Genomic DNA, 26,675 nt, shown 5'->3' with positions numbered 1-26,675 from the left:
CCACACTACTAATTCCAATTAGGTCCCATTTATCAAAACCCTTGGTAGTCCACAAATTGCCTAACCTCTCAGCAGCGTAAAGTGGAGTAGCTCGAGTGAGTGTATCCGACCAGCCCATAGCGACATTAGCGTTGTGCCAGACCCGCACCGCAACTCTGGTAGGCCCGGTCAAAGCCACATCGGACCGTTTGGAATAAAGCGCCCTGTTATAGTCTCCGCCCGGCAACAACCATTTATCCATAGCAAAAGCCGAGTTGGGAGCTGGACCATACATCGCATGATTAACCAAGCTCAGTTGTGAGGCCCAGTAATATCATCGAATACCTGGCAACGCAATACCGCAATCATACCAAGGCAGCATAAGCTTAGCCAAGGCAATCCGGGGACGTCCGGCCCACAGCAGTTTCCTTTGTAGGCATTCGATCTCATGGAAGTAGCTGGAAGGCACTAGATCCAATGTATTCTGAAGCGCATACAAAAATCTGGGAAGGGACATCATTTTGAATAAGGCTGCTCTGCCCACCAGGGACAGCGGCAGCCTGCTTCAGGCTTTCACGTCTGCTTTTAAGCGAGTAAGCGGGGGGTGTAGGTTGCGCTGATACCGGACAGCCGAATCACGCGAAACATAGATACCTAAATATTTAAACCCGGTGGAAGAAATTTGTATTGGACAGTTGCGCGGTACGAGTGGAGTATCATCTGTGAGCGAATACACAGACTTGCCCCAATTGATGACCAGTCCAGAGTTCTTCCCAAAGGAATTAAGGACGTCGAACAATACCCCCAGTGACTTCCGTGGGGAGGTGAGGTAAAGAAGAATATCGTCCGCATAAAGTGAGATGCGATCTTCAAAACCGGGGGCCCACCTGATACCCTTGAGGGACGGCTCCCATCTCAACCAAGCGGCCAAGGGCTCTAGAGCCAAGGCAAAAAGCAACGGAGAAAGAGGGCATCCTTGCCCCGTACCCCTCCCCAGAACAAAGGGAGCCGACACTCGACCGTTAACTACAACCTGGGCCAGGGGCTCCTCATAAAGTAAGCGGACCCACCCGATGAACACCAGTCCTAAGCCAAACTTCGTTAAAGCCGCCCATAGATATGGCCATTCCACTGCGTCAAATGCCATAGTGGCATCTAAAGAAACAAAAATGGCCGGTTCACGTAGCGTTTCCGCCCTCGCCAGCACGCCATGAAGACGCCGTAAATTCAGCGCGGTATTAGGGGCTGGAATAAAGCCAGACTGATCTGGATGCACCAAATCTCCAATCACTTTAATCAGACGGTTAGCTAATATTTTCGCCAAAACTTTAGGTTCCACATTCAGAAGCGAAATAGGCCTATAGGAGGTACAGAATTCACAGGGTTTTCCCTCTTTAGGGATCACCACAATAGACGCTAAGCGCTGGTCACGGGGAAGCGAACCCCTCTCCCTGGATTCCAAGAACATCGAGCGGAGATATGACACCATTTTGTTCGGACACAACTTGTACAGCTCGATGGGAATGCCGTTTGGGCCCGTGGCTTTTCCAGAGCGAATGGAGCGAATAGCGAGCGCTACTTCATCAGTGGAGAAGTCCGCCTCCATTAGGTCTCTATCAGAGTCGGACAGGCAAGGCAAAGCGATATCCCTAAGCAAAAGATGGGAATCTTCTTCCGGCCGATCTGAGACCGGAGCGTACACCTTACGAAAGTGGCAAGCAAACTCTTCCACAATCTCCAACGGATCAGTCAGACGTACACCATCCACTCGCTCAACCACGGGCACCACACGATTCAATCTCTCCCTCTTGTCCAACCAAGCTATCAACTTCCCCGCCTTATCGCCCACATCATACAAACGGCCCTGTTGTTCACGACTCATAGCTTTGCGGCATTCGTAACCAATGCTCTATAAGCAGACTGCTTCAGTTGCAAAACATGCACCTTTTCACGCGTTACCCCACACTCAAGATCCTTCTTTAAAGCCGCTATAGCAGAATCCAGTTGTTCAACCTCCCCATTGTGGCGCTTCTTAGAGCTGGCGACCAGTGACAGTGTCTGACCCCGTATCACAGTTTTAAAGGCCTCCCATAGGGACACAGACGAGGACACCGATCCCACATTATCAGCGAAGTAGTGGTCTATAGCTTTAAGAACTCCAGCCCTAGCCTCAGGAACATGAAAATGCCAGGGATTAATTGGGGCGACCCGGTCTAAATGGAGATCTATATGGATCCATAGCGGGGAGTGATCCGAGATGCCTCTGGGCAAATGTCGTGCCTCTCGCACCGTCGTGGCTTGGGCTGTGGGCACAAGAATATTGTAAAGTCTGGCTAAGCTCCCATGGGCCCCGGAGTGAAAAGTATATTGGGCTTGACCTGGGTGAAACATCCGCCAACAATCCACCATACCAAACGTTTCCAAGAAACCACTTAGGCAGGACTGCAATGGTGTAAGAGCCCTGGGAGGATGTCGATCTTCCAGACCATCTACCACCGAGTTGAAGTCCCCTCCAACTACCAGGAGCCCCTCCGGAAGACTCAGTACTAATTTCCCCAGGTCGACAAACGTAGAGGCCTGCAAACCTGGGGGGACATATATCGAGAGGATGGCAACCGTTCTCCCCTCCCACCTACCAACAATAGCCGCATACCTTCCCCTGTCATCCAGTATTGTTTCATCAATCTCCAAGGGATGGGAACTACGGATCATAACACCAGCCCCTCTAGAGCCCGAAGTGAATCCCGAGTGTGCCACCAGCCGGTAGCCCCTCCGGTTCATTGCATGGAACGTGTTACCCACCAGATGCGTTTCTTGCAGTAGGACAATGTCGGGAGAATGGCGCTTCACATATTGGAGTACAATTCCCAGTTTTATTTTGTCCCCCAAGCCGTTGAAATTCCAACTCAAGACTCTCAACCCCCAACCCCCCACCCCGAAAATGAGCAGTCAGGTCCCCCAAACCCCACGAAGGAAACACAGAATAAGCCATACAACAATACGTAGCCTCAAGAACAGTACCAACAAGAAAAAGAAAGCCCCTCCCGCCTCCCCCAGGATACCAAAACAACAACCCCCCACCCTGCACCCCTGCGATGAAACCAAAAAAACACCCCATTCAGCAGTGTGCCTGTCGCCCTACCCCAGAAAACTATACTACAAGTAGAAAAGGAAACACCCCCGGAGGAGGTAAAGTCCCGAACACCCGCCGCCCCAGGGCTTGTCTTTAAGAATGTCATCGACCCAAAAAAGGATAACAGTCCACCGAAACACAATACGATGGTGGAACACACCGGTGCCCTTACTCCTCCTGGTCCCGTTGGCTGCCTTCAGCACCTCTGGATTGTTCCGCATTGTCCCGTGGCATAGATAACGTGTCCAACCAGTCACTGACCACCTCTGGCATATCAAAGAAAAGCACCCGCTCATTATGTTCGATGCGCAGTCGGGCGGGGAAAAGCATAGCATATTTCATGCCCAGGTCTCTTAATCTCCGCTTCACCCCAGAAAATCCCAGTCTCTGCTTCTGCACCAAAGGGGTAAAATCCGGGTAAAAGTTAATGGACGCATTCTCGAACTTAGTGGGGCCGCTAGTCCTCGAAGCCTGCAAAATGGCGTCCCTGTCCCTGAAGTTAAAGATCCGCGCAATGATGGGTCGCGGGGCAGTCCCCTGCTTGCGTCTGCCGCCCGGAATTCTGTGGGCACGCTCCACCGCAAATAGGTTACTCAGGCCCTTAGGTGCGAGGCGGTTGATGATCAGATCCTCAACGAGTAAGTCTATCGATTGATCGGCTGAGGATTCCGGAACACCGACTATGCGGACATTATTGCGCCTAGCGCAACTTTCAAAATCCTCAAGCCGGCGGGCAAACTGGTCACTCGAGGTCCGAAGAGTCCGGATCTCAGTCTGGAGTTCGGAGACATCTGTGGTGAGACTGGCTGTCTTGACATCCAACGATTTGACTCTTTCGTTGGTCTTGGCCAAGTCCGCCCTGATCAGGCCCACATCCACCGCCACTGTGTCGATCTTGGCTGCCAAGGTTTCGTACTGTTGGCCCATCGACAATTGTATGCTAGCGATGGTGCCCATCACGTCCCGAAGAGTCGGGTCCTCCGACTCGGGGGGGCCACCACCCAGGTCCTCCGGGGTTTTACCAGTCCCGCCGGGCGAGCCTTTATTGCGTGCAAATCTGTCCATAATGGTGGTCTGAGTCCCACCACCGCGAGTCGCATTCTTGAGGGACCGCTTTTCACTATCAGACTTGGCCGCCATGGTTGGTTGCGCGCCCCTCAGGGGCTTTTGGGACTGGTGTAAATGGCTCCTCACAAGGAAGCACCACGAGAGACTGAAATGCAGGGCATCAGCAAGGATATGTCAAGCGACGGCACTCACAGGCCAGCTTGGTCACTAGCTAGCCACCTCCGGTCTTCGTAGCCAGAGAAAACGAAATCAAAAGTAGACCCCGGGAAGCCGTCCCCTACCACAGGCCATTGTTGTTTAATTACTTTCGGGGTGCTCCAGATGCCCAAGTCCCGGGATGAGCCACGGTGTAGGCCTCCAGGCTTCAGGAAAGAGTATTTCGGGCGTCCGGCATCAGATTCAAAATATGAAAAAGGCCTTTCAGATCAGGAGAGTCTTAGCTATTCGTACCCGTCGTCAGAAACAGGATTTACGCCAGGATAGACGGTGGAGGCGGCGAGGGTCTCGGGAGCTCACAGCTCACGCGACCATCTTGGATGCGCGCTAAGCTCCTCCCCTAGCAATGCTCTTTTGACATCTAATGTGTGAAGAGCTCTTTCTGGTGTTGTCTGTGGTTGCAAGAAGAAAACGGGCAGTTCCACAGATTGATTGAGATGGAAGGGGAGAAATGACTTTGGGTAAGAATTTTGAATTGGCACGCAGAACTGCCTTATTGTGATGCATTTGCAAAAAGGGTTCTTGAATTGTTAGTGCTTGTAGTTCACTAACTCTCCGCAGAGAAGTAATAGATACTAAGAACGCAACTTTCCATGCTAAAAATTGTCATTCACATTTGTGTAAGGGTTCGAAGGGAGGCCCCATTAACCGTGTGAGAACAACGTTTAAATTCCACACAGGTGAAGGTGGTACTCTGGGAGGAATTATTCTTTTAAGGCCTTCCATAAAGGCTTTAATGGCAGGCACTCTGAATAGAGATAGATGTTGTCTGTTTTGCAAATATGCTGCTATTGCAGCAAGATGTAGTCAAATAGACGTATAGGCTAAGTACCATCTTTGGAGATGCAGTAAGTATCCTATGATGTGTTGAATAGACACATCTAGAGGATTAAAATTGTTGTTGTGACAATATATTACAAATGGCTTCCACTTGGCTGCATAACATGCCCTAGAGGTTGGACGTCTAGCTTCTTTTATGACATTCATGCAGTCTGGAGGAAGGTTCAAATATTCAAATTCTAGGATTTCAGGAGCCAGATCGCAAGGTTGAGCTAAGCTGGGTCCGGGTGTCTGATCTCTCCACGGTCCTGCGTTATGAGGTGTAGAGACAGGTGTCGTTTTTGGTGCGGTACTACCGACAGTTGTAGCAGTGTGGTGTACCACGGCTGTCTGGCCCACGTTGGAGCATCTAGGATGAGGGTCAGAGAATGCTGCTGTAGTTTGCGTACTACTAGTGGCATGAGTGGTAGAGGTGGAAAAGCGTACATAAATCTGTTTCACCAGTTCATTCATATCGCATTGCCTTTGGACAGTGGGTGAGGATATCTGGCGGCGAAGCTTGGGCGTTTTCGTGGGTAGCAAATAGGTCCATTTGAGGTTGTCCGCACATCTGAAAGAATGGCTGAAGAACTTGCATATGAAGTTCCCACTCGTGGGTCTGATGTGTTTGTAGACTTAACAGATCCGCTATGGTATTTTGTACTCCTGGAACATGCTGGGCTAGGAGGAATAGGTTTAGAGGTATAGCCCACCACCATATGTCCTGTGCTAGTTGAGATAGTTGCAGGGAGTGTGTGCCTCCCTGCTTCTGTATGTAATACATGGCTGTCATGTTGTCTGTGCGGACTAACACAGCTTTGTTTTATACCTGCTTTTGAAAAGCTTTTAGTGCTAGGAATATTGCTAGTAACTCCAGATGATTGATGTGGAGTAACTTTTGTTGTGGTGTCCACCTGCCTTGCATGGTATGTTGCAGTAGGTGGGCTCCCCAGCCGGAGAGCAATGCTTCAGCAGTTAAGATTATCTGAGGAACTGGCTCTAGGAATGGTCGTCCATTGGAAAGGTTTTTGGTGTTCCACCACTGCAGAGAGCGATGAGTCTGACCGTCTACCAACACTAGGTCTGTCAATTGACCGTGAGCCTGTTTCCACTGACCTGATAAGCATTCTTCTAGCGGACGCATTTGAAGTCTTGCATGGGGCACTATGAAAATGCCAGAGGCCATCATCCCTATGAGTTGCTTGAACACTCTTGCTGGAAGGGAGTGTTGTAGCTGAAACCTTGTTAGAAGAGTTTGTATGCTGGCTATCCTTGCTGGAGTGGGATAGGCAAGCACTTTTAAGGTGTTTATTGTGGCACTGAGGTACTGTTGTACTTTGGATGCTTGTAGATGGGACTTGGCGTGGTTTATTGTGAACCCTAAGTCGTGAAGCAGTTGTATTGTGGCATGAGTGTGTTCACGCATTGGTTGTATGAGCTGGATTTTATGAGCCAGTCGTCGAGGTACGGGAAGACATGGATGTGTTGTATTCATAAATGAGCTGCCACCACTGCTAAGCACTTGGTGAATACTCTTGGCGCTGTTGTGACTCCGAACTGGAGTACTTTGAATTGATAGTGCTGTCCGTCTATTACAAATCTGAGATACTTCCTGTGAGCCTTGTGAATGAGAATGTGGAAGTATGCGTCCTTGATATCTAAAGTAGCAAGGAAGTAGTTCTGCGACAGAAGCGGAAGGACTTGTTGCAGTGTGACCATGTGAAAATGGTCTGACTGTATGTATATGTTTAGCGGTCGGAGGTCTAGAATAGGCCTTAGAGAGCCGTCCTTTTTTGGAATCAGAAAATATAGAGAATAAACCCCTTTGATTTGTTGGTGCAGAGGAACTGGTTCTATTGCACTTTTTAGGTCTCGCCTGTCGATGCGCATGCGCATCGAGCAAGCGAGACTATGGGGGCTTATCCACTCTTTGTCCAACTTGCAAGGAATCGTGGTGATTCCTTGCAGTGCCCGTGACTTTTAAGCTCAATGCGCATGCGCATTGAGCTTAAAAGCGCGTGCACATGCCCCCAGCCGCCTGCCTTGCCTACTCTCCCGCCCCCTCACTTCTTGATTGCACGGCCGCCAGGCCGTGCCTCCCCTACTCTCCTCCTCCTACTCTCCTCCCCTCGCCGTCTGTTCCCGCACTCCTCCCACACCCCCGCTCCGCCCCCTCCCCTGCCTGCCATGTCGCGTCGCATGGGCTGACCGAAACCACCTGTATGCATATAATTATTATCAGCCATCCAGTATCCTCACACCGCCTACTGCAGCTCCCAAACAACATCCAGCACCATTCTGTGATGGAGTATTCGAAACCAGGACGAATGCGAGTCTGCCTTCTTGTCGCCGCAGCCTACGTATGTCTTCCCTTTCTACCCATCCTCGAGGCCCGACACTTCATTGTCTCCGCCCCTTTCTCAAGTGCTCCTTTGAAACCTCTCATTTACCAAGAGATCGGGACCTCGAGGTGCCTCCAGTCTGCCGCTTCCCTCGCTGCTCCTGGCTCACACCCCCGTGCACGTGCTGCTTCCACAGCGCTAGGCCTCGTCTGATTCTCTCCCAGGAATTTCTGAACTAATTTACTGTTTTTGTCTCCGCCACCTCTGCTGGCGGCTGCTCCAGGAATTCACTGCCAATTTTGTGAAAAACATATTTTCTTTTTCCATATCTATTTTATTTACTTGGGCCGTGGTTCATCATCACATTAACTATCATGGGATCGAGCCGAATGCATATTCTGAACATGCCACGAGGAAGCCATTAAACGGATTCATATGCTCGTCTTGCACCATAAAAAGGCATCGCTCTGCTGCACTGTTCTCGTTTTAAAACATGCCTTATTCAAGGCACTTGTCCCGATAATTTGGGCTCATTACGATCAGAATACAAAGCGCAAAAACAGATATAAAATGTGTGTTGACTTTTATCATGAGCCTATTTAGGTTTTACTTCAGAGGTACTGTTTATGCGAACATTTTTCTAAATGTGGTATTGGCATAGGAACATTTTTTTTCTACAGAAAAAGCATCAGCACATTTTCTCCATTTTCTACCAGTAAAATGATAACTGCACCATGCTCTCGATTAATTTATTGGGCTTTGTGTTAACCGTGGGGTCTGAATAAACCCTTTCAGTGGTGACACCTGTGATAGGCCCACTCGCTCTCATTGCTGCCCTAATGCTGGGCCCATGGTCGCTCTGCCCAGCTGACTGACCACTCAAGAAACTCCATGCCGCACGAGGATGACCTATTTAGACAAACAGGAACACATTTTGTATGTCACATTAAGGAGTCCATTTGGCAACTGTCTTTTCTTTTCCCTCTTCCTGATTATTCCAGGATTCCCAAACTGATGCATAAAAGTTGCAGCTGCATCCTGACTAATTTTTTTTTTTTTTGTAGATATACATATATTACCAAAAAAGTTGTCTTATTATAATTTTTGCTACCAACTATTTTCATGCTGTCAGCTGCATAGCTTAGTAAACGCATTTTCTACGATTACCAAACTCGATGATACTCAACATTTCAACCACCTGAAGAATAAAAGGAGGAGCACACCCTGTGGGTGATCAAAACTGCGATGTCTGCTTTTCTTCCTATAATCTCTTATTTATTTACTTAACACTGCCCAACCTTCTCGCTATTTGCTGGTGGTTCCCCGAGGAGAGGATCAAGAAACCTATTTCTAAAAGAGTTTCATATCTTTGTCTAAAATACTCAATGTTATTTGATTCATAACTAAGAAAAACTAATTGCTAGAATTGGTTGTACTGTAATCATACAGACGTTTACCCTCACTCACCCTCAACACCTCACCCTCAACCTCAACCCCTCACCCTCACTCACCCTCACCCTCACTCTCACTCACCCTCAACCCCTCACCCTCACTCACCCTCAACCCCTCACCCTCACTCACCCTCACCCACCCTCACCCTCACTCACCCTCAACCCCTCACCCTCACACAGTGCAATAGGTCTCAGACCATTTCAGTTAGAGCTTTAAGAAATGTTTATGGCTTTTTTTATTTGTAATTCTTTAGCATTGGCTACAGGAAACAAAAATGCTAAACATTTACAAAAAAAACCCATAAACAATTCTAAAAGCACTAACTCTAATGGTGCGAGACCTATTGCATTTCCAATGCTTGTTGGTATCAGGGATTCTACTTATTGCTTTAACAGTGCTAGATGTGCTTGTGACATTGGACGCTCTTTGGGTGGTATGTTTGGGTGGTAGATGTTAGTTCTAGACAGTAACCATAGATTGTGCTCTATTGGTGTCTTTTTTCATCTTTTCTAAAGACATGTCAACATTTAGGCCAACATGTCAACATTTAGGCCGAATAAATGTGTCATCAAATTGCTGATTAAGTATGGAGTTTTGTACCTTAGGTTTAAAGCCTGAGATACGCAGCCAAGCATGTCTACGTAGGTGGGTGCTGGTATTAACTGCTCTTGAGGTGGTATCTGCTGCGTCTAGGGCATAGCGAATGGAAGGGTTGGTAATATTTTTACCATCCTGTATCAGCTCATTGGCCGCCCTATTTTTGTATTTGTCAGGTAGATGCTGCATTATGGACTCTAGTTCATCATAATGAGCTCTGTCATACCTGGCCAGCAACGCTTGGGTGTTGGCGATGCGCCAGTTATTAGCTGCATGAGATGTGAGATGCTGGCCAGCAACGCTTGGGTGTTGGCGATGCGCCAGTTATTAGCTGCATGAGATGTGAGATGCTGTTCTTTTGCCTGAGGCATCAAGTAGCTTGGATTCCTTGTCTGGTGGTGAGGCCTCACCTGATGTCTGAGAATGTGCACGTTTACGTGCATTAGACACTACTAAAGAGTCTAGTGGTGCTGGACCTTTAATATAGACTGGATCTGTAGTGGCAGCTTTATATTTTTTCTCAAGTCGAGGATTGAGGACCCTAGCTCTGACTGGGTCTTTAAAAACCTCTGTTGCATGTTTGATTACACCCTTAAGCATTGGTAAAATGGCAGTAGACCTTTGTGTGATATCAAAAGTGTCTCGTAGGAAATCTTCCTCCATCGCATCTGTGTGTAAGTCCACCACATGAAATTGAGCAGCTCTTTGGACTAGTAGGTTAAAACCTATAGTGTCCTCTGGTGGGGATGGTCTAGAAGGGTATAGGTCGTCTTGTGGGACATCAGGCACATCAGGGGTGTTGTAATCATCCCATGGATTGGGGGACTATTGGTCCCTGCTGGGTCATGTGCACCTCCACCTGTGTCATCAGAGTCTGTGTCTACATCATCTTGTGGATCAGGGGATGGTGTAGGTGAATGGTGAGGTGGAGTAGGTGTAGGAGGGGGAACAGTATGGGGTAGGTGGTGGAGAAGGTACCCTTAATGGAGAGGTTGCAATGTCTCTCTTCTTTGGAGGAGGAGGAGGTGCTGGCACATCAAGTGGTCTCTTTTTGGAACTGAGAGTCAATTGACCAGTCTTAGGATATTTGACAAGAGTTTTTGGTTAGGATAAGGTGTGAAAAGATCGCCTGAACAGGGCAGATCCTTCGGTGTCGAGGTTTTCGGATCCGTAGGTTTTTTCGGCACTGAGTCGTTAGCTGATTTCGGTTTATTAGTGTGCCCTTTTGAAGTGTCCTTTACCGGAACCTGTTTCTTCGGTTCCGGGTGTTTTTTCGGTTCCGAAGCGTGTGAATCTGGAGCCTTAGACGGTTTTTTAGTTGGCTTCGAATGCGGTTTTGGCATTGATGAGCCACTGCCAGTCTTCGGTGCTGTGTGCTTCGGTGTCGGATCAACGGTCGGCGTGGTTGACGAAGATGGCTTTTTCTTCGGTGTAGGATCGGCACCATGGATAGGCTGGCTCGAGCCAGTGCTGCCTGAAGGCTTAATGGTGTTCTTTGCTGGGCCCGAAGGCGGAGCGTGGGAAGCAGTCTCTCTGTGTGCACCCGGGCCCGAAGGTGAGGGTGTGCCCGAAGCCTTTTTAGAGGGTGTCGAGGAAGGGCTGGGGTTGATTATCTTACTTACGAACCGTTGAGCTGGAGTGACTTCCTCGGTGTCGTCGTCTGAGGAGCTGGTACTCTCTTCGGCGTGCTGGAGTTCTGGCATGTCAACGCCCTTTTCGAAGATGTCATCGGGGATCGAAGCTGACGAGTGGGCCATTGTTCTTCGAGCTCGTCGGTCCCGGATCGTCTTCTTGGAGCGGAAGGAGGCAAAAGCGGAACAGTCTTTAGCCTCGTGCTCCGGTGAGAGGCAAAGGTTGCACACCTCATGTAGTTCTGTGTGGGGAAACTTCGACCCACATCGAGGACACTTCTTGAATGGCGTCCTTTCCATGAGCCAGAAGTAAGGCCTAGGTAGGCCCGAAGGCCTTGGTCGACGACCGGAATCGAAGACTTCGAAGGTGAAGAATCGCGTCGATGTGGAGCGCAATCGAAACAATACCGTCGAACTGGGTGAGGATTGCGCGCCAAAGAAAATTTGGTTCCTAACCGGAGCGCAGGAAAAACATCTGAGCCCAATGGCGGAAAAAAACAATCTGGGGATGGAGCCGATGCCCATGCTCAATGTGGTCCAAAGGAGGAGTCACCTATCTCGTGACTTCCAAAGAACTTTTCAGGACAACAACAAACTGCAAACATCCGGGCCCAACACTAGGTGGCAATCTATGCACAGTGTGCATTCTGCCGCTCAAATGCCTCGAACATTCAATTTGCTACCCAAGGATCTTGCTCCATTTTTACAGGTGTTGCTGGATGGAGACTGCCAGACAACCAAATTCAGAAATCTGTGGGGCTGTGGTTCATTACTTCCTCCTGAAACCTCTGTAGGTATAACAGATTTCAGTAGTCCTATGGCAAACTTATGCAATAATGTCCTCATTTTAACAGAAGAGCCTCATAGAAGATCAAGCGCCTCAATTCAGGGTGACCTCTCAGTATCAGGGACCCTGGTCAGGCATACGATGTGTCTGAAGACCATTACAGTAAGTCTGACAATGCTGGTCTTTTGGATTTAGGCAAGGATAAACCAAGAACAAATTTCAGGTGCACACTAGCACACTACAAAAGACTATCTCTCTACATACCACAAGGTAAAATGTCAGAGACTTACTTTTGTGCTTTGGATAGATAACATCGAATCCAGGCAAAGGCATCACCACATCATGGATAGTATAGTTGTCAACATCAGCCTCTTCGATTGGAACTGCAGCAGCTACAATGAAAGTCATACACAGATTACTTCCTATATCATAATTTGTTGTGTTTTTATAAGGATATATAATTTCTAAAAATAAATGTCATTATGGCAGAAGAGATGAAGTGCATATAGTAAAATGGGTATGATATATATATATATATATATAATCCCAAAGCGATCCTTCAGGCCTGAGAGCGCTCGACAGTGTGTGCTCGACCCGGGGGCTGGATCATAGCCCAATATTAATTTTGAGAACACAGAGGGCGGCACAACTGGATACTTATTACGAAGCTTTAATTACACAAACACTCCACCGACGCTTTTCAGCCTCACGGCTTTTCTCACGGTCAGCAAGTCCCTTTTTGCTTTTTGTTTATATACTGCCCCATCTTAGCCATAAGGTGGCATTATGGGATACGTAGTTTGTCAAGCAATATGTTTTAAAACAATATATTAAAAACAGACAAAGGACTGGTGTGCTCTAATTGTATAAGTATAGTACTTTAGCGTCCTTAGTTACTTTCACTTAGGGCTTTTTATACATTCATAATCTTTATACTGCGGTATTGGGTATAGTACCCTATTACAGTCAAGTACAGTTTCTGCTGAGTTCAATATCACTCAAGATGTATGTGGAGATCTTCTCCAAAGTTCATGCCTCTGGGGTGTTTTGTTCGGAATTGGATTATGAGACGTGATTCCATCTGTCGTAGGAGACGCACTGTGTCTCCTCCTCTGTCTTGTTTGGTCAACATTTTCAATCCATAGAAATTCATAGCTCGCCAGTCCCCATTTTGACAAGTTTTGAAATCGGCCGTTACCGACCGGTAATTGGCGACCTACATCTGGCCCTAAGACATGAGCTTGACATCTGAAGTATAACATGGGATGTGTCAAGGTGCTAAAAGAGCAAAAGAGGCAAAGTGTATGACTGGCTTGATATGAAGTGGTCACAAGTCTGTTGTGATGGAAGATAATGGGGTCTGGGCATGCAAGCTAAAATTGAATAAGCCTTGATGAAAGACCTGGGTCAATGGTGCACAGCACACCTCACCACATTCAAATAGAATATTTCTTTTGTGTCAAGCTGCTAAAAGAGCAAAAGAGGCAGAGGGTATGACTGTCTTTTATATGAAGTGGTCACAAGTCTGTTGTGATGGAAGATAATGGGGTCTGGGCTTGCAAGCTAAAATTGAATAAGCCTTGATGAAAGACCAGGGTCAAGGGTTCACAGCACGCCTCACCACATTCAAATAGAATATTTCTTTTGTTATCCAACTCTTCCATTCATTAGATGCCATATCCACGTCAAATCACAAACTTACAGTGAATTAATTCATATTACTGAACAAAAGAAAAAAATGAATGATTGCTCCTGGAAGCCAATTTGGAGGCTCATGCTTACTAATGTTAAATGCACTACACTTCACCTTCATCTAGTTTTAAATCTTAAATGTAATTCAATCCAGAAAGGATAACAATTCGAATTCAAGCTGCTTATAGGGATGCTGCCATCTAAGCCATAGTTCATAAAGGGACCATCCATTGTAGACAAACACATGCTCTTTAATCGTTCATGCATCTCTAACAATAACCAGTAACAGGCAATATAGTATCTGGCTTTGTTTGATGATGTCTGTGTGGGTTTTCAGACGTATTATGACATCCTTTCCTGAAGGGCACCTTTAACTGGTGGAGAGGAAACAAAGATCGCAATAAGGTTTCGAATGGGAGTAAAAGGAGAGGAAATGAATATGCAATCAAAGATTTGCAAGATATGATGTTTGCAAGTTACTACTTGTGTAACGATATATCTGTAAGAGACATTAGTTAGTGATAGATTCCTTACCTTAGAATATCCACAGGCATCAGACTGGATCCGTAAATTTTTTGTGTAGCAGTACCCTTCCGCGTCGGTAGGCGTCGTCTGCGGCTCCGCGACCGTCGTCGGCGCGGTGATGACGTTGTCGGAGTACTTAGACGCCGCCTCCGCGTGCTGACATCAGTTCTTAGCCACAGCTTTTCCGTGCTAAAAACGCAGAGCCATGTCAAAAACCAACACTGGTGCCATTAAAACTAGGGCCCTGAAAGGGGATGACTTTAACCCTAGATATCGGTTCGCAGAACAGGGAGGATGGGTGGGTCGGTAAGGAATCTATCACTAACTAATGTCTCTTACAGATATATTGTTACACAAGTAGTAACTTGTGCATCTGAAAGAGACACGTTAGTGATAGATTCCTTACCTTAGAATAGATACCCCAGCAATACCAACCCCGGTGGTGGGTCTGCGAACCAATAATCACACCAAAAAGTCCTGGAGGACGGAACGGCCAAAGAAGCCATCACTCTGGAATGGGCTGTCTAGGCAGTAGTGTCTTTCGAACGTGTGCAGCGAGGCCCACGTAGCTGCCTGACAAATGTCCTGCAAGGGGACTCCTCCAGGGCAGTAGTAGTCGCCGTGGCCCAAGTGGAATGGGCCCTCAGCCCAACAGGAGGTTCCATTTTAGCCATAGAGTAGCGCGCTTGGATGCACAACACGATCTACCGAGAAATGGTCCGTTTGTGCACCGCCCGTCCTTTCTTAGCGCCCACGTAACCAACAAAGAGTTGGTCATCCACCTGGAACTGGCGTGTGCGATCCAAATAGTATGAGCGCGCACGTTTTGGGTCCAGACGGTGGAGCCTCTCTTCCTCTTTCGAGGGATGCGGAGGCGGGAAGAAGGTGGGGGCAAGGTGATGGACTGCCCGATGTGGAAGGCTGTGACTGCCTTGGCCAGGAAAGAGGGTTTTTCCGCAACACAACCTTGTCCGGATGGACAGAAAGGAAAGGAGGTTTAGAGGATAGAGCATGGAGCTCACTCACCCTCCTGGCAGAGGTGATGACAACAAGGAAAGCAGTCTTCAGAGTAAGAAGGCGGATAGGACAGTTGTGAAGTGGCTCAAAGGGAGGGCACATCAGAAAGGTAAGAACCAGGTTCAAGTCCCACTGAGGCATCACGAAGGGAACAGGTGGAAACGTGTGTGTGATGCCCTTCAGAAAACGATTTACAATAGGGGACTTGAACAAAGATGGTTGATCAGGCAGCCTTAGAAAGGCTGAAAGGGCAGAAAGGTAGCCCTTGATAGTGCCCAGAGCAGAGCCCTGCTGGGCAAGAGAAAGAAGGAAGAGAAGAACCTCAGAAAGAGGGGCAGAGAGAGGATCCACAGCCTTTGCTGTGCACCATGCCACAAAGCTGTTCCACCTGCAGGTGTATACCGACTTTGTGGAGGGACGCCTGGCTGCCAGAATGATATTACAGACTTTAGGAGGCAAGTCAAATGGCCTTAACTGTCGCCGCTCAATCTCCAAGCATGGAGGTGGAGACTGGACAGGTTTGGGTGGAGGACCGTCCCCTGTTGCTCCTCCTGAAGAGGCAGACAAACCAGGGGATCGACTGACATACTGAGTATCTCGGGATACCAGTACCTTCGTGCCCAGTCCGGAGCCACAAGGATGACTTGGGCCCGGTCGCGTTTGATCTTCTTCAACACTCTGGGCAGAAGTGGTATAGGCGGAAAGGCGTACAACAGACCGCAACTCCACTCGCGACAAAAAGCGTCTCATAACGAGTGCCGCTTTAGAAATTCCAACGCGCAGAACTGATGACATTGCGCGTTCTCTTCTGTGGCGAATAGATCTAACCAAGGCTCTACCCACTGCTGAAAGAGGCCTTGCGCCACGTCAGAGTTCAGACGCCATTCGTGATCCATCATGCACCGCACCGATGGCTGAGTTCGTCCGCCCTGGCGTTCAGAGAACCTGCCAGGTGTTGAACCACCACGGTCACGCCCTGATGTTCCAGCCATTGCCAGAGGCGCAGAGCCTCCTGGCATAGGGTCCACAACCCAACCCCGCCCTGTTTGTTGCAGTACCACATGGCGGTGGTGTTGTCCGTGAACACCTGCACTACACTCCCTCGGACAGAGGGGAGGAATGCCTTCAGTGCAAGACGAATCGCCTGCAGCTCCAAAAGGTTGATATGGAGCCGGGACTCCGCCGGAGACCAGAGGCCTCTGATCTCCGCCTCTCCCATGTGGCCTCCCCAGCCCTGGCTGGAGGGACGCGTCCGTCACAACTACGTGCTCCGGTTGGGGAAGGGAGAGGGATCTGCAGCTGACCCAATCGCGGTCCGTGAGCCACCACTACAGCTGTCTCGCAGTGCCCTCCGAGATAAGGACATGGTCGGACAGGTAGCCCTGATGCTGGGCCCACTGAAACTTCAGGTCCCACTGCAGAGCCCGCATCCGCCAACGGGGGTGATGCACCAGAAGGATGCAGGAAGGATGCAGGAAGCCATCAGCCCTAGAAGCCGCAGCGCCAACCTGCCCGAGACTCGGGATAAAGGCTGAAAGATCGGAATCAGAGCCTGAATATCCCGAACCCGCTGCTCGGGGGGATAAACCCGAAACTGCGCCGAGTCGAGAACCGCTCCGATGAAGAGGAGCTTTTGAGAGGGGCACAGGTGTGACTTTGGCACGTTGATGGAGAACCCCAGCAGGTGCAGGAGATCCGACGTTGTCTGGAGGTGGCTGACGACTGTCTGGGGCGAGCCCGCCTTTAACAACCAGTCGTCGATGTAGGGGAAGACTTAAACCCCTAACCTGCGCAGATGAGCTGCGACCATCACTTTCGTGAACACCCGTGGGGCGCTGGTAAGGCCGAAGGGGAGCACGGTAAACTGAAAGTGCTCGTGGCCTACCGTGAACCGCAGGAGGCGCCGGTGGGCCGGCAGGACGGGGACGTGGAAATAAGCGTCCTGCAAGTCCAACGCTACCATCCAGTCTCCTGGGTCCAGGGCAGCTAAGACCTGAGCCAGTGTCAGCATTTTGAACTTCTCCTTCCGGAGGAAGCCGTTGACGTTCCGTAGGTCCAAGATAGGGTGTAGGCCCCCTTTGCCCTTCTTGGGTACCAGAAAGTAGTGGGAGTAGCAACCACACCCTACTTCTTGCCCAGGCACGCGCTCGATGGCCTCTTTGGCCAAGAGGACCGTAACTTACTCCTGCAGAAGCCGCAAGTGATCCCCCGATACGCGGTGGTATTGTGGTGGCATGGCTGGAGGGGTCGTCTCGAAGGGGAGGGAGTAGCCTCTTCGGACGATTTGCAGCACCCACCTGTCCGATGTGACAGTGCCCCCCACTGGCGTCACATGGGCCTGAAAACACGGACTAGGAGGGTATTGAGGCGGATTCTGCGGGGGAAGGTGTGGACTGGCCTCGCCGTTGTCCCCGACCGCCTCCACGGCGATTTCCACGGCCGCCACCGCGTTGTATGTTAGTCTGCGGTGCGTGGCTGGCAGCACGTGTGGGGGCCCCCTCTTCCTTGGCCACGAAAGGAGCGAAAGGCACCCGTTTGCTGGCGCGGGGCCGAGATGCCCAAGGACTTAGCCGTAGCCCTGGAGTCCTTAAAGCGCTCAAGCGCATGGTCTGCTTTGTCGCCAAAGAGGCGACGGCCATCAAACGGCATGTCCATCAGTGTATTCTGGACATCCGCTGAAAAGTTGGCGGACCACAACCAGGCGTGTCGACGAATCGCCACCGTCGTTGCCATCGCTCTGCCTAGTGAGCCGGTGGTATCCAGCCCACACCGGATGGAGAAACGTGCGCATCTCGACCCTCCGCAAGGGCTTGGGCGAGTTTAGCCTTGACCTCCGCCGGGCATTGTGGCCGCACGTCCGCGACCGTGTCCCACAGGGAGTGGGTGTAGCGGCCCAAGAGGCACGCGGTGTTGGAAGACCGCAGTCCCAAACTAGGGGAGGAGAATATTTTCTTTCCATAATTCTCATACCTCTTGGATTCCCGATCAGGCGGAGCAGACGGGAATGCGGTCTGGGAATTAGAGGCCTGGATGACCAGGCTCTCGGGGTGGGGTGGGTGGACAGGAAACAAGGGTCGCCCAGGGCCGGGCTGTGGCGTCTGGCCACGTTCCTATCTACATGCGGGCCTGGACCAAGTGCCCAAAAGAACGTCTGTCAAGGCCTCATTGAATGGCAGCAGAGGCTCAGTTGAGCTTGACTGCGGTTTAAGGACCTCAGTGAGGAGATTAGTCCTCACGGCCGCGACGGGGAGCTCGAGGCCCAAGGCCATGGCTGCCCGCGTCAACACCACACCGAAGGTTGCCCCCTCCGCCGAAGCCACGGTAGGAGGTGAGACAAAACCAGTGTCTGGCGAGGTGTCCAGACCACTGGTATCCCCAAGTCCACCTGTCCAGTCCTCCTGGGACTGACACTCACGTGTCAGAGGGTCCTCAGACCCCTCCCAATAGTCCTCATCACCCATCTCCTGATAATCAGGGTTGTCAAAGGACGGGCCGGTTCATTGAAGTAGAACTCCCCAAGCGGCTTCGAGAGCGAGGACGGCGCCGGAGGTGACACCTGTGGAACCGGCGCCGGTGAGGTCGTCAGGTCGACCGGCGACGATCGGATCCGGAAGCGGATCCAGTGGGGCCGAAGGCACCCTGCCGGCGTCGGGGCCGAAGCGCCCGACCCGCTAGGGCCCCCAGACGGGTCTGCTGGGCCCGAAGGCGCGCGGAACCCGCCAGAGGAGTGAGGGACCTCATGGCCATGAGGAAGCGCTCAATCTCCTCCGGCGTCGCTTGCTGTCCAGGAACCGAAGGGTATGGGGCAGGTCGCGATGCCCGCGACTCCGTCGGAGCCGCGTGGGCGTTGTCACCCGAACCCCCGGCCGCATCGCACGAGCGTCGGGGGGAGTCGGAAGAGCGATGACATCTCTTCGACTTCTTGTGCTTACCAGACGACGACTTCGAACCTGAGGAGTGATGTTGACTCCCGGAGCTATGATGGCTCCGCCCACGCAACCGGTCCCTCGACCTCCGTCCGGACCGGGACCTCTCATGGCGCGGGGTCGACTGCCGGAGCTCGAGCCGCTTGCGGGACCGCTCCCGCCTAGCTTTCGAGGTTAAGGCCAGACAGTCGGAGCAGGTCTTGTCGTCATGATCGACACCGAGACAGTGGAGGCACCGACGGTGAGGGTCGGTGACCGACATTAGTCGGTCGCAGTCCCCACAAGGCTTAAAACCTGGCATCCCTATCGGCACTGATCGGAGTCGAAGGCTCTAGAATGATCAAAAAGATCTCAAAAAAGTTTAGTCCAAAAGTGACTAAGGTACCACTTTTTCCAGATCTGCGTTGCTGCGCAGAAAAAAGAACTGACATCAGCACGCGGAGGCGGTGTCTAAGTACTCCGACGACGTCGTCACGGCGCACACGACGCCGACGACGGACGCGGAGCCGCAGACGACGCCTACCGACGCGCAAGGGTACTGCTACGCAAAAAAATTCCGGATCCAGTCTGACGCCTGGGGATATTCTAAGGTAAGGAATCCATCACTCACGTGTCTCTTTCAGATATGGAATTTCAAACTATGGGTTCTTTTTCAGAGCACTGAAAGTAGAGCTTTCAATTGTTCAGCTTCCCTAACGTGGCCAGACTATGGTCGGCTGCCCGCTAATTCCGTCTTCTATCCATTGGTTTCAAGGTGGCAATGCAACTTCTACCTCTTTTGTGTCATTTTGAAGCTAGGATCACAAATTCAAATGTGCAATGCAAGTCATGCATTTAATAATAATGGGCTTGCTTACCTCCTTTAAGTGTGAGGTCCCCTGGAATTGCTTTGAGTCCATATTCCTCTATTCTCTTGCTCACCATATTATTCCAAACATAACTCTGATAGCTATGAATGTACATCAAACGATTGTTCCTTGGAATCTATTGAATTAAGATACAAACAAATATCTAATAAATGTGTTAAAGGCAATACCATTCCTTAATTAAGCATCATAAACTATTATTTTTCACAATAATTGAAAAAGTTACTTACCTCCGGTATCACTTTTTCTGGTGGATACAGTATCTGCATGTGGATTCCTCACCTTATAAATACCCCCTGCACCAGCATTCCGCAGGAAATTCTTTCCTAGCTCTCCCACGTCGACGAGGACGTCATAATAGCACGCCTCTGCTCGTGACATCGTATGACGTCATCGGAGCCACAAAAGGACCTCTTCGGCGTGCTGACGTCATTTCCATCCATTTTTTCTGTGCCACCGAGGCAAAAGGGCGGACCGACACATTTTCAAATATATACATAGTATATCAAATATATACACATATATAAAACCACAAATGCTTAACCAATAAAGGTGTAGAGAAATAGCAACAGAATAAGCATTTCTCATCATTAAAATGATTAAGACATATTAGAAAGCCTTCATATCAAATAAATTATTTTTTGGTAGAAACAGGTGGGCAACGGGGAGGCGGGTGGGACAGTGAGGAATCCACATGCAGATACTGTATCCACCAGAAAAAGCATTACCGAAGGTAAGTAACTTGTTCTTCTGATGGATACTTCTGCCTGTGGATTCCTCATCTTATGAATAGTTTTCCAAAGCCGTACCTCTCCTGGAGGAGGGTGTCTACCTGACTAGACCAAACTATCTTTCAAAACAGAATGAGCAAACTGGCCATGTTTTGCAAAGGTGTGGAGGGAGGCCCAAGTTGCTACTTTACAAATTATCAAGAATAGGAACACCTCTAGCCAAAGCAGAAGAAGTAGACTTAGCTCTGGTGGTATGAGCTCTGATACCGTCAGGCAGTTCCTTCTTGGCCAAGGCGTAGCAAATCTTAATGCTCAAGATGATCCACCTGGAGAGCGTCCTTTTGTGCACAGCTCTACCCTTCATTCGTCCAAAATAGCCAACAAAGAGCTGATCGTCCAGCCTCAGATCTCTAGTCCGATCCAAATAAAAGCTGGCAGCTATCTTAGGGTCCAAACGATGCAGTCTCTCCTCCTCCTTGGAAGGGTGAGGGGGCGGATAGAAGGTTGGTAAAGTAATGGATTGTCCCATATGAAAAGGGGTAACCACCTTGGGAAGGAAAGCAGCCCTGGTCCTTAGAACCAACTTATCTGCATGAATGGTCAGGAAAGGAGGTTTCAAACTAAGAGTCTGAAGCTCACTTACCCTCCTAGCCGAGATAATGGCAATAAAAAAAAACTTCTAAAAGAAAGAAGCCTCAACGGGCAAGTATGAAGAGGTTCAAACGGAGAAGCCATTAAAAAAGTAAGAACGAGATTCAAATCCCACAGAGGTATAATGAAAGGTGTGGAAGGAAACTTATTTGTAATGACTTAATGAACCTCATGACAATGGGGGACTTGAATAAAGACGGCTGGTCCGGCAAACATAGAAAGGCTGACAAAGCCACAAATAACCCTCAACAGTGGCTACAGCACAACCTTGCTGTGCCAAAGAAAGTGAAAACTCTAGAATATTAGACAAGCGGGCCTTCAAAGTGTCAATATCTCTCTGTACGCACCAATTTACAAATCAGGACCATCTGGAAGAGTAAACAGACATAGTGGAGTGTCGCCTAGACGATAAAATAACATCCACTATATCCGGGGGGAGAGAGGAGGAACTCAGGTTGCCCCGTTCAATCTCCAGGAATGTAGGTGCAGGCTCTGGAGGTAGTGGTGTAGAACCTGCCCCTGCGACTGCGAGAGGAGGTCTGCCCTGAGAGGGAGACGGAGCGGAGGGTGTGATGATAGGTGAAGTAGATCTGTGTACCACACCCTCCTTGGCCAATCCGGGGCGATCAATATGAGTTGGGCCCAGTTTTGGCGAATCTTCCTCAGAACCCGAGGTATCAAGGGTATGGGAGGAAACTCGTAAAGGAGTTGCGAGCTCCAATCCAATTGAAAAGTATCCCCCAACGCTCCCTGCAACGGATACTGGAGACTGCAGAACAACAGGCAGTACGCATTCTCGCGAGTGGCAAACAGGTCCAACAAAGGAGATCCTCACATCTGAAAGATGACAAGGACCACCTCCGGATGAAGCTGCCACTCGTGATCGGCCGAGTGACACAGACTGAGACTGTCCGCATGTGCATTCAGCACACTGGCCAGATGATTTGCAAACACGCAAATCCGATGGACCTGAGCCCAGGACCAGAGTCGCAGAGCCTCTCGGCAGAGATGATACGACAATACACCTCCCTGTTTGTTGATGTACTACATCGCGGTAGTGTTGTCCGTCAGGACCTGAACCGACTGACTGTGAAGGGAAGGAAGGAAAGCCTTTAGTGCCAAACGAATTGCCCACAATTCCAGCAGGTTGATATGAAGCAACCTTTCCTCTGGAGACCAAAGACCTTTGACCTCCAGATCCCCCAGATGAGCACCCCACCCTAGAGTGGAGGCATCCGTGATCATTGTGGCCATCGGTGGAGGAAACTGAAAGGGCTTTCCTTGAGACAGGTTGCCCTGCACACTCCACCAGTCAACTCCTCTGCAGCTTCTCTGGAGATTCTGATCTTCTCCCAGAGATCTCTATTGTGCTGATACCACTGCTTGCGGAGACACCACTGGAGTGCCCTCATATGCCAGCGTGACGATCAACAGTATCCAAGAAGCGAACAGACCAAGCAGACGAAGGACCTTCAGGACTGGAACAACCGCTCCATCGTGAAATAAACAAATCATTTCCTGAATGTCAAGAATCCTCTGCGGAGAAGGGTATGATCGACACACAGTAGTGTCCAGTATTGCCCCTATGAACAGGCTGCGCTGAGAAGGCACCAGGTGAGATTTGGGTACATTTATCGAGTATACCAATTTGAACAACCGACGAGTTGTCACCTGCAAGTGGCACGACACCAACTTTGGAGACTCCGCTTTCAACAGCCAGTCGTCCAGGTAGGGGAAAACAGGAATCCCTGACCTTCTGAGATGAGCTGCTACCACCGCCATCACCTTTGTAAAGACTCGGAAGAACCACAAACTGATAATGTTGCGATCCTACCGTGAACCGGAGATACTTCTTATGCAACTTCAGGATGGGAAGATGAAAATACGCATCCTGCAGATCGATGGACACCATCCAGTGTTCCTGTTGCAGCTCAAGAAGAACCTGAGCCAAGGTCAACATTTTGAACTTCTCCTGTCTGAGGCAAAAGTTCAAAATCCTGAGGTCCAGGATTGGCCTTAAGCGACGATCCTTTTTGGGAATCAGGAAATACCAGGAGTAGCAACCCTGACCCCTTTCCTGTTCCGGAACCACCTCTATCGCACTTTTCTGTAGCAAGGTAAGAACCTCCTGCTGTAAAAGCAGTAAATGGTTCTCTGAGCACCAACCCTGGCAAGGAGGGTAAGGAGGAGGATACTCCAAAAAGGGAAGGGCGTACCCATTCTCTACAAGATTCAAGACCCAACGATCGGAAGTGAGCAGTCTCCATTCTGGTAGAAAGTGAGAAACCTGACCTCCAACCGGATCAACATGTTCTAAGATGGGGATCTAGAACTGCTTTCCTGATGTACCAACGGTAGCGGGAGGGAAAGTAGAGGAAGAGGAGGAGGATTATTGTCGAGCTGCTCCCCTGAGGCCTCTTTTATTCTTCACTCTGTAAGACTTGTACAAGGGAGTCTGCTGTTGCTGGCTCTGTTGAGATTGCTGGTGGCCACGAAAGGAAGCAGATCTCCCAAATCCACGATACCGCTAGTAGCCGTATCCTCTGGACTGCACCTGGAGGCTCAGAGACCTTGCAGTAGCCCTGCTGTCCTTAAAACGCTCCAAGGTTGAGTCCGCCTTTGAACCAAAGAGTTTTGAACCATCAAAGGTCAAATTCCGCAAAGTCTTCTGAACATCAGGTGAGAAACCAGACAACCGAAGCCAAACCTGTCTCCTTGCAGCCACAGAAGACCCCATCACACGAGCCACTGAGTCAGCAGTGTCCAGGCCCGATTGAATCACCTGACGTGCCGCAGCCTGCAAATCAGAAAGGACTTCATAAACACAACAGGGCGAATAGGGTCACAGGGACCCTTTAACGACCAGCCACAGTTCCAATCCCCACTTTACACAATCACAATAACCAACTGAATTGGGGGTCTACTACCTCTAAAGCCAATAAGTGTTTTAAGCTGCTACAGAGTTAGAAAAGCAAAGAAAAATGGGAAAAAAAAATAATGTCAAAAGCGGTAGGAAGATTTTGAGCGAAACTTGGATTCCCATCAATAATCAGTATGATGAACTAGAGTCCATAATGCAGCATCTACTTGACAAATACAAATATAGGGCCAATGAGCTGATACAGGAAGGTAAAAATATTATCAACACTTCTATTCGCTGTGCCCTAGATGCGGCAGATACAGCCTCAAGAGCAATTAATACCAGCACCCGCTTACGTTGACATGCTAGGCTACGTAGCTCAGGTTTTAAACCTGACGTACCAAACTCCATACTTAATCAGCAATTTGATGAGACACATTTATTCGGCCTAAATGTTGACGTGTCTTTAGAAAAGATGAAAAAAGACACCAATACAGCACAATCTATGGGAGCCTTGCAAAAGCAAGCTCCCAGACGTTCTTTTCGTCGCTCATCATACAGAGGCAACACTAGAGGCTACTCCTCCGAAAGTCCCTCCACCTCTTACAAATCCCCTAGCCAATCCCCATTCACTGAGGGCTACCAAAGAGGGGGTTATAGGGGTAACAACAACAAAGGCAGAGGCAAAACCAACAACTCCCGCTCTGCCTCTACCCCTACCCAATGACTTTCCTCCCCTTCCCCTCCAACATTCCACTCCTGTGGGGAGAAGACTGCAACAATTCCTTCCTGCCTGGACCAACATCACATCAGACAGGTGGGTGCGACAAATTATTCAATCAGGTTACTGTCTAGAACTAACATCTACCTCCCACCCAAACAGCGTCCAATGTCACAAGAACATCTAGCACTGTTAAAGCAATAAGTAGAAACCCTGATACAAAAAAGTGCAATAGAATCAGTTCCTCTGCACCAACAAAACAAAAGGGTTTACTCTCTATATTTTCTGATTCCAAAAAAGGACGGCTCTCGAAGGCCTTTTCTAGACCTCAGACCGCTAAACATATACATACAGTCAGACCATTTTCACACGGTCACACTGCAACAAGTCCTTCCGCTCCTGTCGCAAAACGACTTCCTTGCTACTTTAGATCTCAAGGACGCATACTTCCACATTCCCATTCACAAGGCTCACAGGAAGTTTCTCAGATTTGTAATAGACGGACAACACTATCAATTCAAAGTACTCCCGTTCTGAGTCACAACAGCACCAAGAGTATTCACCAAGTGCTTAGCAGTGGGGGCAGCGCATTTACGAAGACAGCACATCCATGTTTTCCTGTACCTCGACGACTGGCTCATAAAAGCCAGCTCATACAACCAATGCGTTGAACACACTCCTGCCACAATACAACTGCTTCACGACTTAGGGTTCACAACAAACCACGCCAGGTCCCATCTACAACCATCCAAAGTACAACAGCACCTCAGTGCCACAATAAACACCTTAAAAGCGCTTGCCTATCCCACTCCAGCAAGGATAGCCAGCATACAAACTCTTCTAACAAGGTTTCAGCTACAACACTCCCTTCCAGCAAGAGTGTTCATGCAAATCATAGGTATGATGGCCTCTTGCATTTTCATAGTGCCCCATGCAAGACTTCAAATGTGTCCGCTACAAGAATGCTGATCACGTCAGTGGAAACAGGCTCAAGGTCAATTGACAGACCTAGTGTTGGTAGACGGTCAAACTCATCGCTCTCTGCAATGGTGAAACACCAAAAACCTTTCCGAGCGATGACATTCCTAGAGCCAGTTCCTCAGATACTCTTAACTGCGGACGCATCGCTCTCGGCTGGGGAGCCCACATGCTGCAACATACCATGCAAGGCAGGTGGACACCACAACAAAAGTTATTCCACATCAATTATCTGGAGTTACTACCAATATTCCTAGCACTAAAAGCTTTTCAAGAGCAGGTATCAAACAAAGCTGTGTTAGGCACAGACAACATGAAAGCCATGTATTGCATACAGAAGCAGGGAGGCACACACTCCCTGCAACTATCTCAACTATCACAGGACATATGGCGGTGGGCTATACCTCTAAACCTATTCCTCCTAGCCCAGCATGTTCCAGGAGTACAAAATACCATAGCGGATCTGTTAAGTCAACAAACACAACAGACCCACGAGTGGGAACTTCATATGCAAGTTCTTCAGCTATTCTTTCAGATGTGGGGACAACCTAAGATAGACCTATTTGCCACCCAAGAAAACGCCAAATGCCCAAGCTTCGCCGCCAGATATCCATACCCACTGTCCAAAGGCAATGCGATATGGATGAACTGGTCAAATAGATTTGCGTACTCTTTTGCACCTCT

The 26,675-nt window shown here is 49.4% G+C and overlaps 1 protein-coding gene across 3 annotated transcripts in view; it reads right to left on the bottom strand.

Annotated features, from left to right (window-relative positions):
- Positions 1-26,675, bottom strand: part of PUS7 (pseudouridine synthase 7) — a 330,471-nt gene that overhangs the window by 96,362 nt on the left and 207,434 nt on the right. For all 3 annotated transcript variants that reach the window (XM_086967051.1, XM_086967056.1, XM_086967062.1), the window contains 2 exons: positions 20,042-20,168; positions 12,315-12,416 (listed from right to left, as the gene is read on the bottom strand). In XM_086967051.1, coding sequence (XP_086823177.1) covers positions 12,315-12,416; positions 20,042-20,168 — 229 coding nt within the window. The remainder of the gene's footprint in view (positions 1-12,314; positions 12,417-20,041; positions 20,169-26,675) is intronic.

This window comes from Lissotriton vulgaris, chromosome 1_1, assembly GCF_964263255.1.
Source record: "Lissotriton vulgaris chromosome 1_1, aLisVul1.2, whole genome shotgun sequence".
Classification (NCBI taxonomy): Eukaryota; Metazoa; Chordata; class Amphibia; order Caudata; family Salamandridae; genus Lissotriton; species Lissotriton vulgaris.
Note: the sequence above shows the minus strand (reverse complement) of the source record. Positions and strands in the feature narration are given on the sequence as shown.